The 18,950-nt window shown below is 40.7% G+C and overlaps 1 protein-coding gene across 2 annotated transcripts in view; it reads left to right on the forward strand.

The window, feature by feature from the left end:
- Window positions 1-11,532, forward strand: part of PDE7B (phosphodiesterase 7B) — a 289,994-nt gene extending 278,462 nt beyond the window's left edge. For both annotated transcript variants that reach the window (XM_054570006.1, XM_054570007.1), the window contains 2 exons: window positions 3,833-3,913; window positions 7,799-11,532. In XM_054570006.1, the coding sequence (XP_054425981.1) occupies window positions 3,833-3,913; window positions 7,799-8,034 (317 nt within the window). In that variant the 3' untranslated portion in view covers window positions 8,035-11,532. The remainder of the gene's footprint in view (window positions 1-3,832; window positions 3,914-7,798) is intronic.
- The last annotated feature ends 7,418 nt before the right edge of the window (window positions 11,533-18,950 follow it).

Genomic DNA, 18,950 nt, shown 5'->3' on the forward strand with positions numbered 1-18,950 from the left:
AAGTCAAATGGCTCCAGGTTAGGGTATAATTGTTAAGAGATTAACCTCATTCAGGAATAAGGCAATGAATTTGAGCAGGACCTTGACGTCTGGTGGGATATCGGCCTTCAAACGCAGCCCTGTTTCTTCAGGCCCAGTTTCAGGGCTCAGGATGTTTGTTCAGGCACAACAGTGCCCTGATGTTAGTGACGGGATCAGGTGTGAGAGGCTGAGAACAAATAAAGCCTGAAGTGTCCCACATACCAGCTCTGTGGGGAGGTCAAGTAGCAACAGTGAGCCTTTTGGAGAAACCTCCATCGAAAGATGTGTCAGTGACATTGTAATGGTCCCAAAGACAGAAGACAAAGCAGAATGGATTGGGTTCATGTGGGGACAAAGGGCTTTGCTCACCATCTCTTCCGCCCAGAGGAAAAGTGCTCATGTAGCTCCCACAACTCTGTGTAATTTCACTTCAATTGGGTGTAAGTGGTTACAAATCAAAAGATCAGTTCTAGTTGCCCCTGATATAAAATCTCCACTGAGGGAAAAACAAAGGAAAATAGAATGAAATTGGAGCAGAGAGGTTTCAAATTAGATAAGATAAATACTTTCTTTACTGTGTGATACAGAAAATATTGAAAAAGCACAGTCAAAGAAGGACTAGGTTCTTCATCCTTGGAAATCAAACAACAAGACAGAGGAAAAATTCTACTCTGTCCCTCTTGGTTTGACTCAGGCATGTGCTCCTGTTGGCATTGATTGCAGTTAACCCTGTCATTTGCTTATCTTGCACCCGTATTTGGACTATGAGCAACTCGGCAATCATGTCTCTTGGGCAGATTATAATGGCCACACAGTTGGTGAATCAAAATTGCTAACTAAGTGGAGTAAATGGGGTCAAACAAGAAAAATAATCTGTAAGATTTCTTTGCAAAGAATGGGTTGTTGTCCTAAGAATATATGCATGTGCAGTATTGTAAGATGGAACAACCTGGAACATTTGTAACTGTTAAAGCTGAGCTTCCATGCCCTGTGCTCTGGCTTGTCTCCTGGCAGAGAAAGAAGACTAGAGTCTTCTTTCAAGACTCTCAAGGAACCTGTTGGGTCCTTGTTATTTAATTGCATTGTGGTGTAGTAGAAGTTCAGCCCGTTTAAGAGGAGAAGACCAGATTCTCTGGTCATCCAAAGTGCATGTCCTCCATATTGAATTAGTATCTTAAAAATTATATATACATGACTTTTATCATTTTGATTAATCTTATTCTGGCTTTTAGTTTAGGATTTGGGCTTTCAGAGACTGCTAACAGTGCCAGACAAAGTTTCTTTAATGATTTGTGATGTTGAGCAAAAGAAACCCCATAGAAACAAGGTTGAGGACAAAGTGAGAAAGAAAATAAGATCCTGTAAATTAGGAAAACAGTGTTAAATTTTGAGAATAGTTCTTAGGATTCTACCCCTCCTCTCGATGCCTTAAGGAAGTAGAGTCTCTTTCCGGTTGTAACTACAGACTGGTATCATCTCATTCAACCAAGATCCCAGAAGTTTTCATTGAACATCTGCTTCCAGCCTTGTCTAATCCTCAGAAACACTGTGATTTTCCCCATATGCCAAACTTTACTGGGGATGTCATGAATGATACAAAGAAGTATAGTTAATGTTTCATAACCTCAAAATACCAACCAGCACAGTTCCTAGAGGAAATAAACTATGCAATTTTCCTCTTTTGAATCTCTACATTGATTAACAAAGTGTCTAGAATGCATAGTCCTTTATAAATATATGTTGAATAAGTAAATGAATAAATGATCTATTTGGAAGCCCTCTCATGGCTGAGGTGAGAAGAAGATCTAGTGCTGAGGAAGCTAGAATCTGAGCTGGGTATTGAAGGATGAGTAGTACACTGTACTTTCCAACAGATAGTCAGAGGCACATAATTAATTTATGTAATTTATGTAATTAATTAAAATTACATAAAATAGAAAATTGGGTTCCTCAGTATCTTTAATTATATTTCAAGAGGCTACTGTAGTGTCCAGTGCAAAGAACATTTCCATCTTGGCAGAAAATCCAACTGGACAGCACTGGTCTACACAGAGCAGAGTGTAAACAGACAAAGGCCTTGAGGCAGGACCATATCCCTGCCTTGCAGACCAGGTTGTCCCCTAGAAGGTGAGAAATGAGAGGATGTGTCGATATATACCAGGCAATACAGTATGACACTTTCTCATAGAAAGTGCATTTAGAGCAACATATGTAATTGAAGTAGAAGAAATACTGAAGGAAGACAACTAGCTAAGGAGCAAAAACTAAGGGTGAGTTATCAAGAAACCAAATTAGAGTTAGGCAGAGTGAAAGTGAGGAAGAAAAGATATTCCAAGAAAGGAATAAACAGAATTTGATGTCTCAACATGGAGAGTGAAAGAAAGGGAAAAATCAAAGATGACTCTTCCAAAACATCAAGTTCAATGGAAAAATCGCAATGAACAAAAACATGAAGGTGAGGAGTAGAACTGGCTTTGGAGGAATTCATTTTAGTATTAAACAATGTCATGCCCTGCCCTCAGAAGGCAATCATCATCTGTCTTCCCTGAACTCCTCAGGTTAAGCCAGAGTGATTTCCTCACAGCATTCTGGACAATCACCAGAGCACAAGATGCAATGAAAGGCATGGCTGCTGTCTCAGAGAAAATGGTGGAAATGTGGCATCCCTAAGGTTCTGCATCAATAGTTCAGTGTAGACATGCGGGAGCCTGGCTTCCTAGGTTGGAATCCAGGCTCCTGTCTCTACTAACAATGTGACCTCGAGTCAGCATACTTCCTTTCTGTTCATCTCAATTTCCTTATCTGGAAAATGGGGATTATAATGAGGTTATTATGAGGATATAAATAATTCATGAATTACATAGGTAAACATAATTAAATTAATTACATAGGTAGAATGTTTAGAACAGTGCCTGGCACACAATGAGCACAACATAAAGGTTATGTTTTTATCTCCCCTAGTTCAGAGGAGTCTATTCACAACTGTAAGCCTGATTAATGTCTCTGAGGACCAGCTTATCTACTAATTAACCAGCTTGTTTTTCCCAATGCAATTTTTCATTCTCAGGAAGAATCACTGAAAGTATTTTGATAAAGCTTTGCACAGTGCATTTCTCCTTTGGCTTTCTAGAAGCCATATGTATTAAGAAATATATCATTCTGACCTTTATACTTTTTTTTATTGTTGTTCAAGTGCAGTTGTCTACATTTTTCCCCCCACCACTCTCCCCCTTTATACTTTTTTATAACTTCAGTTACACTAGGTAACATTCTAAGGAGTCAGCAGGAAAGATATCAGACCCTTATTTCTGATTAGTTCTGTGGCTGCCGACTGGGTCGCTGTTCAGATGAGAACTCCTGGTCCCTCGCCTTCATTTTCTACCTACTTATTATTTCTGGTTGTTCAGGTGAAGCCAGACAAGGGTCAGGACGAGTGAAAGGAGAGGAAGAAGTATAAAATCTGTTTTTTTAACCTGTAACTTAAAGCCAGAACTTGCATCTCATGTTAGGAAATTGCCCATTAGTTTTGCCCTTGTTTTTATAGAGCTTGTTCAAAAGTGTACTTTAGTCCCAGAGCACAGTTATTTACAACAAGCTTATTATAAATGGTCATTGACACTCTGAAATTTTAAATTTTCACAGAAACTACCAGAGCAAGGCAGAGCAAGTCAAAGCTAAAGGCTTCCTAAGGGTAACAAGGCATAGAACAGTAATTCCCAGAATAATTTCTTCCCACTAGGTGGTTAAAACTATCAACTCTCAATTTCATAAGTTCCAGATTATCAATGTGTTTCTTCTTCTTTCTTCTTAGGTGACCTTGAACAGAAATTTCAACTGGAAATCAGTCCTCTTTGTAATCAACAGAAAGATTCAGTCCCTAGTATACAGATTGGTGAGTTGAATTCAATTTTAATTTTAAAGGAATATTTTGACACCTTTGCCAAGAGTTAGAAAGAAAAGAAGATCTACACACAACTTCTGAAAGACCCAAGCTGGAGATTTACTCAATGCCCCGTGAATGGCTGAGTCCAAATAAGCGCTCTAATCATGACTAATCTACTAGGTAATTACCAATAGAGAAGTTATGAAAAACAGGGTAAAGGTTTTGCTATAGACTTTTAACTGACCTTTATTAACATTGTCTTTCAGAATTAAATCAAAATCAAATAGAGTAGAAGGAAAGTTGTAAGAATCAGCTATTCACTACCAAAGAGCAGAGTGGCTCCCGTTCTCTTTAGGACTTACAGGGTGGGAAGTCAGCAGAATAGGCCTTTAGGGCCCTCCTAGTTTGGATAACTACGCTTCATCCCCAACATTCAGTCTCGAGAGCCCAGGTGCAGACCATGCCAGCCATGCTATTCCTTGTGGCCTGGGGTCCCATGCTCCTCCGCTCTCCTTCAAAACTAATCTTCAGTCTCATCTTCTTAGGACCACACACCAAAGCCAATTGCACTAAACTGTTAAACTGTGATGTTAATGAATCTAAAATAACTATTACTTTAATACATTATATATGAGATCATGAAGCAAATCAAACTGGAAAATTCAGGCATTTTAGTGGGGTAAATATTTTTGACCCAGTAAGAATGTCTATCACTCCTTAAACACTCTACCTATCCCACCTACATATAAAGCAAGTCTTTCTTCTCCTTGCAGTTTTCTCAAATTAAAACCACTCAGAACTTGACTCTTTTACTTGTAAGCTATGGTCCTGACATGTACCAGTTTATGTTTTTCACCAGTTTCCACAGACCTCAAATAGCTTAACTCATTCATGGTGTTGCAGACCCTTACAGGGTTCAAAGTTTAACGTCTTGACATTGGCTGGTAAGGGGCCACCCAAAAAGATAAGCTTAAAATTAAGAAAACCAGAACAAGTTAAAATGATATGCTCACTGTCACTGAGGGTCAAATCTAATCCACAGTCCCATAAAGTGTGATGAAATCATCCTAAAAAGTAGGGACAAAATTAATCTAGTTACAAAAATTCAAATGGAATCTACAAACTTTAAAATAGGTATGTTGGAATTATGAGATTATTCATTGTCCTTTTCTTTTCCAAATTGCCCTTAATAGTGTTGTGTTGTTTTTACCCTTAAAGTGATTCCTCTACCTGAAAAAGGGGAAGAGGGTTTTTTGTTAGTTTGTTTTTTTTTAATTGAACCCAGGAAGAAGCCAGGGCAGATGAAGCTACAGAATTGCTGGAGGAGCGCAGAAGCGCAGGCGTGGCTTCCCCGAACCCAGGCCCCTCCTGTAGGGCCGCTTCCATTATGGGGGCCCTGCAGATGCGATAGATACAAAAGGAATAGGCCCTGACCGAAATCCTAATCCCAGGCCCACCCCACTAAGCTCTGGCTAGAAAGAAATTTGCCAGGCTCCGTTCAAGGTATCTTGAACTGCCAAAGAAAAACATTCACATTGTTAAGCACAGAACCTGGATTTCCCAACGAACGCGAGTTCAGAGATTCTGTCCTGTTGTCATGAGAACGCACTTATTTTGTCAGATCATATGTCCTGATTTTCAGCTCAGGAAACTGTGGTTACCATAGATACCTGTTTTTAAAATGGGACAGGGACTGACTAGGAAGATCTTGTGGATGCTAAACCAGCAAACCGATAACAAAGAGGAAAAAGTGGTTAGAAAACAACCCTTAGGACAGAAATCTTTGTCTCTGCTCCACACCCGCCAGCTGTGTAGGTTCAGGGTTGGGAGGTGTGGTGTGCTGGGCTAGATCTGGCTGAAAAACAGATAAACAGAGTCCCGTGGGAGCTGCGGGGTTCAGCCTCCCAGGCAAAGGCTTTTCCAGTGGGTCCTGAGTAATGCGGCACTTTCCTCTCTTAACTCCCCTGGGATTGAAAATGTCCCCTCTCTATTCCCTGTCCCAATCCACGGTGGGAATTTCCTAAGTGCCATCTCAGGATTAGACCTGATTTTCTCACTGGGTAATTCGTATTCCCCCAGGGAGGCCTGGGACTTCATATCTCCCCGTCCCACCCACCCCCGTTGCTCTTCTCTTTCCATCAAACTCTGTATTTCAAAAAGATGTAAAAGAAATGAACCTCTAATTGATGAAGTCTATAGAACGATGAGGAGAAAGGCTTTTCTTCAAGCCTTGTTTACTCTGAGGCTACCATCTCTCCCTCGCCCCACTCCCACCCTTCAGGGGGACAATATCCAGGCAAAGTCACTACAGCACTTGAGTAGCAGCAGTGGGAGGTCCCCAAACCTGATCCTGCAGATTTGTAACGAAAACCTTCCTTCGCTTGAAAGACTGCCTCGTGATACCTGTTCAGACTTTAAAATGGCTTTTCCATATACTGTAAGAGGTCTTTATATGTGACAAGTAGAAGCACAGAGGTGAATTCCAGAATAACTTCAGAGAGAAAATGAGTTAATTTTTAAGTATTGGATTTTTAAATGTTGCATTTTTAACTTTTTTATACTTAAGGTAAACTTGATAAATATTTACATCTTAAACTGTATAGTGTTGCAAACTATCTTTTTATAGATCTAATATCTAATCTCTCTTAAAATGAAAGATACTAGAAATCAGATATGGAGATTGTGAAGGAGGAGAAGGAAATTCAAGAATAGGAAGCAAGAAAATTCATGAATGAGATTCTTACTTGCTGACTCCCTATATAACCTTATCAAATTGCGTACATAAAGTCGCTGGCTTAACTTTCCTCCTCAGATTTAGGTTGTTTAATATGATCTCACAATATTTAAATTATATTTCATAAGATGAGAAAGTGAGGAAATGAACAGTAGTATTCTGCACTGCGGTGTCCCTCTTCCCTTGTCTATGGCATCCTCAAAGGCCAAGTGGCTGCTGCTGGTCCAATGAAAAGATAATGAAATCAAGCCTTATAATTCACATGCCTATACACATGCAGGGTGAGTTGGTGAAAAATTGTAATGCTGAAAACCACTTGCCTCTCCTCTCCACAACTACCTTTCAAGGAAATACAATAAAACCCGAACATATCTAAGTTTGTGATGATTCTAACGATTCGGCTTTAATAAATCATGTTTAAGATGAAATACACATTTAGAATGAAATATGATTAGGAAGCAAAAAGTCTAAAATACTTAAGAGAACAGACATGCAAACAAAGAAGTCTAATATCAAACCATCTTATCTAACTGTTGAAGCAAGACTTTCATGCAGGTAAAAATCTGCATTGAAAATGAATGAACTTTCATTTCCTACACTTAGTTGTTTAACATAATTGAAAGTCAGACAAAACTATGAAATGATAATCCTGAAAAAGATGTTCCATAGGCTAAATGTACGAATTCTTCAGATGGTCTAAATCAATGATGCACCCCTTCCTGACGTGATTGTCCCTCTCCTGCTCTTCCCCCCCCGCCCCATCCTCCTTAGTTCTAGCACAGACATGCTTCTGCTTGTTTGTGTATATGTCTTTTTTCCTATGCAGGGAATAACAACCAGTATTTATTGAGTGTTTGCGAAGTAGCAGGAGCTTTCTAAGCATTTTACACATGTTAAATCATTTCATTGTCATAACAACCCTATGGGTCTAGTACCCTTCTTAGTTCCTTTTTACAAATGAGGAAACTGAGGCACAGAGAAGTCACGTGTCAATCCCAAGGTCACATATCTTATGCTCCTCAGCTGAGGGTAGGGACCACGTCTTGTTTGCCATCATATCCCTGGGCCGAGTACGCAGTGGGCCCGCGTGGTGTTTGTGAGACGGAAAGAAGTCGGTTTCCCTGCCCTTGTGGTGATGAGTTTGGCCTTGCCCGTTTTAGGTTTCATGACCTACATTGTGGAGCCACTCTTCAAGGAATGGGCCCGTTTCACCGGAAACAGCACCCTGTCTGAGAACATGCTAAGCCATCTTGCACACAACAAAGCCCAGTGGAAGAAGCTGTTGCTCAAGCAACACCGAAGCAGTGGCGGCAGCGGCGGCAGAGGCAGCCCGGACCACACAGACCGCGGGACTGAGAATGAGGAGCAGACTGTGACTGAAGGCACCGCCCCGTAGGGCCCCCCAGGCCTGTCCCCTGCTCTGTACACTGAGAGAGTGAGAATCGCCTTGAGCAGAGGCCTCCTGAGAGGGCAGACGCTCTGAGGCTTTCTTGCTCACAAACCCAGCCACTCTCTGGGTTTCATCCTGGGGCTCTTCAGAATGCCATCTTCCTCCTACTTACCTGCCCCCCTCCTTTCTCCAAGTGTACAGAAGCCATTTGTCACCTCAGCATTAGCTGCCGAAACAAGCGACTCCATTCAGTAATACGGAAGCTAAATCCAGGGACAGGCCTTCCCCTTGAGAAGAAGACTGAGGAGAAAGAAAGAGGTGCTTCTGCCATGTCCCCCATGGGCCTTGGGTCACACTGTGACAGGCAGCAGTTCCTAAGTCCAGAGCATTTTAGCATTTGCCATCTGGCTGCTGATCTGCATGACAAAAACACCAGCATATTTGGAACTCCAAGGATATTGGTCTTAAGTGCAAGAGCACAAAAGAGAACGTGAGAGAAAGGACCTTCTATTTTAATAATAATTATTATTATAAAATAATAATAAATCTTTTTAACTTTTATATGTTATGCACTAGACAATGGATCTAAAACTTTAGACTATGATTACTCGGTGTACCCAAACTTGAACAGGGGGTTCATTGTTTTGTTACTGACTTTACACCACTTTGGGTCAAAGATTTGGCATCTTCTCAATTTAAGAAATCATGTTTCCTATCTGATCCGAGGGGAAGGTGCTGTACAGTCATTCCTTTGCACCATTAACCAATCTGTCTTTTATCAATAACTCTGTTTCAATGACCTTTGTATTCACACATGTACACTTTCTGTAAATACCAAGCGCTACTGATTCCCATGCCAAAATACATGAGTATTATGGGATTGCTACCTGTATAAACAATGGCACTGTGAACAGAATCCTGTTAGTTTTAATACAAGAGAATGCATTTGTAAATATGGTATAGAGTTTATTAATATACTATTGTTTGCAGATAAAGGCCTTAACTTTAAACATCTTTCATCTTCTGAAAGCTGCCCAACGTAAGTCCTCAGAGATGTCCTTCTGAACTGCTTTCCCATGTCCATCTCTTCGCTTTCCAGCTAAGGTCACCCACCAAAACTGAACCAAGTCTTTGAGGAAATATTTTGGAAACTTCACGTGCATTCCGCTTGAGACCATAGTGTTTCATCTATGGCACTGAGCATCATTTCCTCAGAGCAACGAGGCCCTTCGGCAAGCCTGAAGTCACTTTTCAATGCAGCGATGTTGCACATTCTGTTTCAACAAGCCAGCTGACAAGCTTGTGTTTATGTGACTCTTGTCATGGACCATGGCAGTGTGTCAACCATAGCGGGTCTCACAAGCCTTCTGTGACCCTGTCATCTAACTGTCAGGGCATTCCCTGCTCCCCTTCCACACTTCCGTCTGTTACGACTACAGTACCAAAGCACTTTTGGTTTATGGTTGGCGTGCATTTCTTTGGTGTTAATAGTAACTGGATTTTTTTCTTTTTCTTTAACTTCATGTGAACAACTATCCACCTGTTTAGCTAAATTTAACATTATTTAAGTAAAGAAAATATTTTAGTTTTCTGATGGAACTTACCTTTCTGGCAGATCATTATGCTTACTCTTGGCTGTAGCTAGCAGAATCGCCTGGAAATTTTGTTGCCATTTTTTCCTGCAGACCCTTGGCCGTAAAATCAGCTTGTTATAGCATTCTTCTCTGGTCAGCTTAAGTTTGTGCATTGAACATTTTCTTTAGAAGTTCTAGCATAGCTAATGTTAGATGAAAATTGGCAGTGTCCCTTTCTTTTAACCTTAAACAATGGGGTAGTGGAAGGTGATGATGTGCTCATTCCTGCCGCTATCAACCTGTTTCACAGGCTGATAGATTGACAGCTAACTCACTTCCTAAGTGCAGCTTTCTTTTTTTCCTCCTAACATACAAATGAAATGTTAGAAGCTTGACTGGATGGTAATAAGTTCCTGTAGAGAGACTGAGGCTTGCTGAGTTCAGGATTAGGGGAAATGTTGGAATGTTGATTATAGGTTCAAAAACATGGCGAGATTGTCAGATGGTACTAAAGAAAGTGTGAGAACTTCATGAAATGGATGGATATGTTGAAATTGTTGGTAGGAGTAAGAAGGGAAGTTGTGAAAACTTAACACTAACTTTTTTTTTCTCTGTAATAACTATGAACTGTCAGATCACCCTTAATTGCTTTAATATTCTGAAGCTCTCAGCTTGGTAGGGCCCCAAAAGAGAATATGTTGAATGTATTCCTGCTTCCAAACCTTACTCATTTTGGTTTGGCGATGCAGAAAGGGCTTTTGAGTAGTCTTATTTTTAATGTATATGAGATCAAATCAAGGAAAGCAAATACTGGGGCAATACAGTAGAGATAAGAAAGAAAATGCTATTTTAGCTCTACCTTGATTTTAGGAAATGGACGTTGTTTAAATTATATTTATATTATAACTTAAATAAATAATATTGGGGGTGTTTTTAGTAGTTTCAAGTTTATAGAGCAAAAATGCTTATGTTACAGCTAGGCCTTAAAGAAGAACTCACAGAGAAAACTACCAAATATCTTATCCAATGGTAAAGCCTATGAAGCAGCTACTAGTACAATAAAAATATGAAGCAAAATGAGACATGGTGCATAAACTAGATGTATTTGTGGCCTCTGTTCAACCATCTGGATGTTTCTTCAGTTCCCTATTTTTAGGCAAAAAAGAGAAGGGGGGAAGAGAGAGAGAATGTGAAAATATTCTTTCCTTGCCTACTAGTGGCTCTCTTGCAATATTTCAATATAAAGACCAGTTACTAGTTGAGACACAGCTGGTAGATCATCCATGAACTTTGTCTTCACATTCTTCTTCCATAGCTTGAGAAGAAAGGAATAAAAGGGCTATTTTTAGTAAGCCAGGTAAAGTTAAAATCAAGTTGAGAGAAAGAGAATATATAACACTGCCAGACGTGATAGGCAAAGTGAGCTTTCCCTTTTAACAGCATCCATGATAGTCGGAACCTACCCATAACTCCCTGCGAGGCCAAGTAAAAGCCCACTCTGTTTCTACCTGCTTCAGATTTCCCGCAAAGGGACTTTGGGTGTGTCCTGCTACACTGTCTCCATATAGCGCTTCCTACAAAAGACAGGCTTGTTTTGTAACCTTTTCTCATGTAGAATCAGATCTGCTCATTGATTTGAAAATTGGTTATGAGCTTGTATCTCACTGTGTGTTTCTTATGCTTTGTTCTTTAAAGAAAACTCTTAAAATTGTGTTGTTTTGTGTACACATGTGAGATTTGGAAATAAAAACACCTTGTGAGTTTCTGCTCAAAATGTGGCCTAAATATCCATTGGCATGTCTAGATAAACAATTAAAATAAAGGCAATTTCTTTAAAATATAACAGTGTGAAAAATTCCTGATTCTCACCACATAGCATGTTATCAACTATCCAACTGGATTCAACAGGGAGAGGGAACTTTCCAGAAAAAGAGCACAGATGCAGGCATGATCCACATGACTCCTTCTCCTGGGGGCTGTAGGAACAGCCATGTCCATAATGGCATCGCTGGCCAGTTTGCCTCAACTTAGGAAAAGAGGGCCACCGTTCAGTTCTACCTTTCCCCTAAGGCCTGATACTTTTCTAATTCACATTTGTAAAACTCATGAATGTAAGAGAATGATGTACAATGTTTTAGGTTGTGAAAACAGAACAGGCTCAATTCAAGAATTACGTGTTCTAAATACGCCTTTGCATATTAGGATTGGAAGCCACCAAGCACAATAGGACAGTTTAAGTGAGACAACCGAGTAGCCTAAATTTATCTAGAAAAAGAGGAGAAAAACAAAACACCACCCTTGTTTCCCAGAAACACCCTTGTCTCTTTAGAACCCCATATCCACTATATGAAGATTGGTATTCAGAATCTCACCGAATTCTTAATGACTGCCATATCTGAAGGCAACACCCCTTTTCCTTTATGCACATTCTATATCACAAAATCAAAATCAAAAGTAAGATCTCAGGGCTATCCAAGTAAAGGTCAGACATGACTTTCCAATGTACCCGTGGACTTAGCGGAAACATTGTCAAACAGACCACATCTATTTGAGCACTAAGAATATGCAACCAATATTGATTGAGGGTCTACTGTGTGCCAGAGATTGTGTTAGACACTTAGAATATAAAAAGTCCTGGCCCTTCCAGCAACATTCAGACTTGTTCAGAGACTGGCATGCCCAGTAAACGCCTCTTACAGGATTCATAGAGCATCTCTGAGGGCCCAGCTGCATCTAAAGCTCCCCCTGTAGTACCACATGATAGGAGACAGGTAAGCTTTGGAGACTAAAGTGGGTCTCTATCTTGATTCTAACACTAACTTATTCTGTGACTGCAGGAAAGTTACTGACCCTCTGTAAAATTATTTCCAGACAATAATATCCTTTTTTATTGTTGTTCAAGTGCAGTTGTCTCCATTTGTCCCCCATCACTCTCCCCCACCCCACCCACCCTCACCTCCTGCCCTCAATCCTACCCACCTTGGCTTTGTTCATGGGTCCTTTATACATGTTCCTTGATGACACTTCCCCATCTTTCCCCCATTATCCCTTATCATATTGTTGTGGCAAATAAAAGAGATTGTGTACAAAAAGCACCAAGCACTTCGGTTCATGGTAGGCTTTCTAGAGACACAAGTCCTCTCCTCTTAAGTTACAAGAAGCTTAACAAATAGCTATTTGTACATGGGTGAGAATGTGGAGAATATATGGGGGGAAATGTAGTAAAGAAACACTGGCAACTTTACATTAGGAGACCAAACTCATTTTTACATATTTTAAACAGATTTGTAAATTTAAATACTTATTTATTTGCAAGATCAGGTAAAATAATTAGCCCTTCATATGGTTGCTCCAATGAAAGCTCTTCCTCAGCTACAGCCTACTTTCTATTTAGTCGTCTATATTCTAGTAGATTGTGTGTCTTTTGCATGCAGTTCTGTTAGAAATTTCTGGGGAGGAACAGTGCCTTAAAAAAAATGAGAATCATTTCTCTCCCTTGCATCTCTGCCACCAAAGCCCCAGTCCTGGCTGGTGACGATGACTCAGGTCCCCTGTGTCAGGCCTGGCGACTTGTCTGGGCTTCCACAGCCTCCACGTGAGCAGCCTGCTCTGGAGCCTCCAGGGTGCATGTGGCTCACATGGCAGTTTTCAAACATGTTCTCAGCTACTGCTTCCGGTCCGTCCTAGGCCAGGACTGAAAGCAGAGGCACTTCTTCACATCCTGTCAGAGAAGAGAGAAGACTCAGTCCTGCCTCCTCAGGCATGTAATGGGCAAACATTTGAGTAATGACTAAACAAGGAGCTATGAAACAGCCCATGATGGGCTTGCTTTCTTTTTCATTTTTTTCAATTAAGCCAGAGAGATTATAGAAAAAATTTTGTTTTAGCTGATACAGTTTGAAGATACATGATTGCCTTGTCTTAATCATCTAAGCAATGATGTGTCTTTGATTCAATTGCCTGAAATGCTTTAAAGTCTAGTATTTCAAGGGCTGGATTTATTCTTCAGTAATTCTTTCCCTTTTAAGGAAGCAATGTGGTAGAGTTTTAAAAGTGTGGAGTCAGGCTGAGCAGAATTCAAAGCACTGTTATCACTTGCTGTTTAACCCTAGGTTGTTAATTTAATCTTTCTGAGCCTCCATTTCCTCATGTATAAAATGAGAATGACACCTACTTCCCAGAGTGGTTTCGAGGTCAACATTCCAATACATACATAAAACATGGAGCACATACATAAAACATATAGGTTTCTAGCAGAAAGGGGGTACTCAACAAATGTAAATGACTCTATATTTTAAAGAAAAAAGCCCCTACAAACTGGGAGTTAAGATATGTCTTTTGCTATCTCTAAGTTGTATAATTTTTGTGTAAAAGGAAACATAAGCTCCATTAATAGACATTAAGTATGATTATACCTACAGGCAACCAGCTTGACCATAAAATAACTCTTAAAATATGAGAAAAATATTATAAAAATTTATTGTAGAAGAAGACAGTGTTCCTGTGGAACTAAAGATATATGGATAAGACCAGAGAAAATAAAGAACTGTCTCTTTTTTTTTTTAAGTGAATACTCCTCTGTCAGCCAGAGCAAACCAACCTGTTTAATCCAAGCCTTTCCTAGAGTTCAGGATAATACAGCCCTGGCTAGAGAGAAGGTTTACTGAATAAATAAAACTTGCCCATCATGAATTCCACTCATATCCTACAAATCCTATCCACAAACGTTTCCAGGGGCCCCTCCCCTTGTAGCTTCAGAGCCCCTCTGTCTGCTGGCAGCAGGGGCGGAGAAACGCAGGCTGGCCTCTGTACACAGGTGACCTCAAAATCTATCTCAGCCTTCTAAATGGACATTTCCAAAATTGCTTAAAAAGATTAAAAATATCTTTAAAAAATTCTTGTGCCAAAAGAATTTAAGTATTCCCTGAAAAAAAAAACATAGCTTCATACCCAAAGAGTTTGAGAAACAACAGATGGAACCACAGGTTGTCTCCTGCATGCTCCTCAGGGCCTGTCTGTGCTCGGGGACAGCGCCTGCAAGGTGAGGCAGGCGAGGCCACTTGTTTGGATCTAATCGCAGTTTTACGTCACAAAGTCTTCCTTGACCACACCAACCCGGAATGATTTCCCCATTTATCATTTACCATATTGTTTCCTCATTTATCATTTGCATTAATGTCATTAGTGATTGTTAGGGTATTCAACCCAATGGGAGATGTAATGTAACGATTGTGGTTAATTTGCCTGAGTTTGTGGCTTGATTTTACCACTTACTAGGTGTCTGACCTTGGGCAAGTTTCCAAACATTTTGTGCCTCAGTTTCTTCATTGGTGAAATGATGATAAAAATACCACCTATTTCATAGGGTTGTAGAAGAGCAAAAGAGTTTGATGCATGTAAAGAACTTTGATTGGTGCCTGACACTTAGAGAAGTCGTTCAACAAGTGTTGGCAAAATCCGCCTTCTCCCTTGCCTGTGCATGGCCATCCCAAACCTGATTGGTAAGCTCCTTGATAGCAAAAATAACGACCGTTTTAGATATAGTCTCCATAGTGTAGCACAGAAGCCACTAAACAAATACTTAAATGGAAGAATATATTTTGATGGATAAATTGAAAATTGTATCAGAATAACATGTGAGCATTTAAATCCAAACCAGTATGTTCCAACTGTAACAATAAAAGTCCCAAGAATTTGAACGCAGATGTTTTTTTTTTTCAAGTTCGCTAATTCCTCTCTGGTAGCTTTCTATTGTTTCTAGGAACATGGTTTAGGAAGACAGTCGGTTTTCTCCTCCCAGTTTGTTAGCCTACTCTGCTGAGTGGTGAGGACAAAGATCATCCCCTGAAGCCTTGATGTCCAAAGACCTCTAGGTTTTTTTCCATCCCGCTGGAAAGGGAGCTTATAGAGGGACCACTAAATGCTTTCTTTTAGAGGGCAAATAAAAGTCCCACTTTAATACACAGTCCAAGAAAAGAGAGAGACAATTTCCAATCCTCATCTTTAAAAAGAAACATGGTCATAGCAAATGAGCCTCCTGTTTTATTCCTTTTCCAAGGACTGGAGATTCCGTGTCACCGACTCCTGCTCTTCTCCCCAGGAAGCAATTGCTCGTGCATTTTTTAAGTTGTCAGCAGAGCAAGCCCAAAGGACCAAAACGCAGGGTCAGTTGATGGTGGGGCAGGGGAGTATTTATATCTTCCTACTTCCCATTGTTTTGTTTTTGTCTGGCCTTTTCTAGCCGGGGAATTTCACTTTACATGTCAATCGACTTTCATCCCCATGTGAAGAGAAATAACTCACAAATGAAAAGAGTATCGATAGTGTCATATACTGCTAGCAAGAGTGAAAAGTATATTCTACAATTGCAGGCAAAGTTTGGAGCGATAACCTGACTGACTCGTTCAGTCAACCACTGCACAGACGGTGATATCTGAGAGCACCAGCGCCAACCTCTGAGCGGGATGAGGTGAGAAGGACCTTCAACAGGGCAGGCAGACCACCGCATAACGGCCTGGGCCTCATTCTTTGAGAGTTTGGGTACACACAAGTGTCATGGGAAAGTGCTGCGGGTCTGTGGGGAGGGGAGAAAACCTGAACTGAGTAGCTAAAATGACTACTGCATGTTAATAAAGTTTTATTGGGGCCAGCAAACAAACTATGGAGCAAGCAATTACTGGGCATGAGTTTTTTCTACTTTGTCATATTCAAAGCTAAGTGTTTTAGGGACTCAAATTTTTTTTATGCATGGTCGGTAATGGCTCTGACCAGGTGTCCAGTATGTCATTAAACTGTCCATATAAATCAAATCATTTGTAGAAAGTGATTTCTCAGGCTTAATTTCATTCCAGAAACAGTAATACTACAGTTTATTTTGCAAATTTGTAGTGAGGATTAGAGCCAATAATGTATGTAGAGTGCTTTGCAGTGTTTTTGCGTACCATTGACACTTAGTAAAATAGTTGTTTTGATCGACCAGAAGCAATGGTGGTGTGGTCCATGTTCCATTTGCCTCAGGAGATTATTCAATTCTTCATCTAATTCAGATGAGCCTGTCCATGGAGATAGGAGGCAAGGAGGAGAAATGACGGGGGGAGTGATGGTTTTCTTTAACATGCAGGGAAAATAAGTATAAAGGGAGAATAACCAAGAGAAAACAAAGTCACTCCTCCACTTGTGTATCAGTTTCTGAAGGTTGCTGCAACACATTACCACAAACTGGACGGCTTAAACAACAAGATTCTCTCACAGTTCTGAAGGTCAAGAGTAAGACACCAAGGTGTCAGCCGGATCATGCTCCTTCTGAAGGCTCAGGGGAGAAATCCTTTCTTGCCACTTTTACTTCTGGTGGTTATCAGCCATCTTTGATGTTCCTTAGGTTGTGCCAACATAACTCCCATCACTACCTATGTCTTTACATGGCCTTCTTTCCTGTGTATCTATGTCTCTGTTTTCTTTTAAAGAAACCAACTATGGAATTAGGATCCACCCAAATCCAGTTTGATCTTGTTTTAATGAATTACATCTACAAAGGCCTTATTTCCAAATAAGGTCATATTCTGAAGTTCTGGGTGGACATGAAGGTTGAGGAGGGAGCACTATTCAGCCCTGTCCACCTTGACACTCCTCACTTATCCACCCAATGCTTCACCTCCCATTCTTCTTGCCACACACGGAGCCACACCTGCCACCTTCACATGGTCCAGATTTCCCTGAATGAGGCTATTGAGACAGATGTCTTCAGGTTTGAAGTATGGTTGGTTTTGCATATTTGGAGATAAAACCTGCAGAAGTCTCACAGGAAGGAGGATTAAAAGTGCTTCATTGTTTCTTTCTTCTATATTCTTTCCTTAGTAATTCATATCTGCCTTGGGGGGGAAAAAAATCTTCAAAATCCCATTGGCATCAGCCATCTGGAGATGATGTGAATCTTGTTCTATATGTCAACTCTCTCACTCTCTCTTTATCATTATTGTTTCAGATGTTTCAATCCATTCATTCATTATTTCAGAAGTGAAGCAGTTTGATATGAGGACAGGCCCAGGAAGTTTGGCCATGGCAGTGGGTAGCTTCAGAAGTGTGAAGGACAAAGTTATTGCAGGTAAGGAACAAAAAGGACCTGATGACAGATGAGTTACCTACTTCATCGCTGAAGTCACATCATGCAAGATGATGGCAGAACTTGGGGTGAGAAACCTGGAGCCCCTCCAGTAACTGAAGTAGAAAATATGGAAGGTCAAATGATGACAGAGACAAGGAGGTGGTAGTGCTTATGACAAGAGCACCAAGAAGAAGAGTTTTAGGGTTTTTGATCTTTCCATGAAGGTGGAGGACTAATGGTGAAGTGACTATAAGACCTCAGGTGATACTGACCCCATTTCCTAACACTGACATGAAACACATTTGGTAGCGAGCAACCTCCAGTTGAGAGGTTTCCAGAATACAGTGTCCTTAAGGGACATTTTTGATTAAAGCATCAAAGATAAAAGGAATGTCTGGTATAGAAAGAAGAGATGTAAGAGTGTGTTTATCGTGGTCTGGAGCTTCAGAGAACATAATAGAAGGTCAGAAAGGACTGTGGCAAGAGAGGGTTGGATCAGAATAACATGGGAGATGACAACGGAAGAGGCATTATTCTTAGGTGCTGAACCAGGTGAGGGTGGGTTGATTAAACTGGCCATTAGATTACCCAGAGAATTAGTCCCAACATTCCCTCTGTGGAGGAATCTGCAGAATCCTCCTAGATCTACTTCCAGGTCTTAGTGGAAAGGGGGGGAATTCTGAGCTCTTGGAAGATGTGGCCAATGGTCTGGATTGACTGTGATGCTTCCAGGGAGATGCTGGTCACATGCAACTGTTACTGAACAGCAAGCAGGTCATGCTGCCCATTGTCACCCTCTAGGAAAAATTCTGGAGACAATGGTTTGGTGATAAAGGAAAGGAGTTTTTATTCAAAAGCTACACAATTTTGAGATAACAGCTTTCCACCTGCTTTAGTCACTTAGCCTATCAATTACCGCTCAAATCTTTAACTCCTGAGTTCCCCTATCATTCCTCCTGTTAGTCTTTAATTCTATAGGATTAGTTTACAAACTAAAACAACATAAGATACAACCATTACACAATTTTGGAAGATTGGCAGGCTTCTGTGTCAGAGCCCTTCCCCTCTAGACACCCGGAGCAGAATAACCAGAATAACCCTGCCACCCTCGGCCAGGCCATCCCAATCCTGGGCTGTGCCTCGAGTTCCTTCTCCCATCCAAGGCTGTCCTCTGGGAAACTCAGGAGCTGCAGCACGATCATCCAGGCATCCTCAAGGAAGGGCAATCCAGAGCCAGTCTCTGCCCT

The sequence above is a fragment of the Pteronotus mesoamericanus genome, unplaced genomic scaffold, assembly GCF_021234165.1.
Source record: "Pteronotus mesoamericanus isolate MK-2021 breed Mesoamerican mustached bat unplaced genomic scaffold, CSHL_Meso_final contig_20, whole genome shotgun sequence".
In the NCBI taxonomy this organism is placed as follows: Eukaryota; Metazoa; Chordata; class Mammalia; order Chiroptera; family Mormoopidae; genus Pteronotus; species Pteronotus mesoamericanus.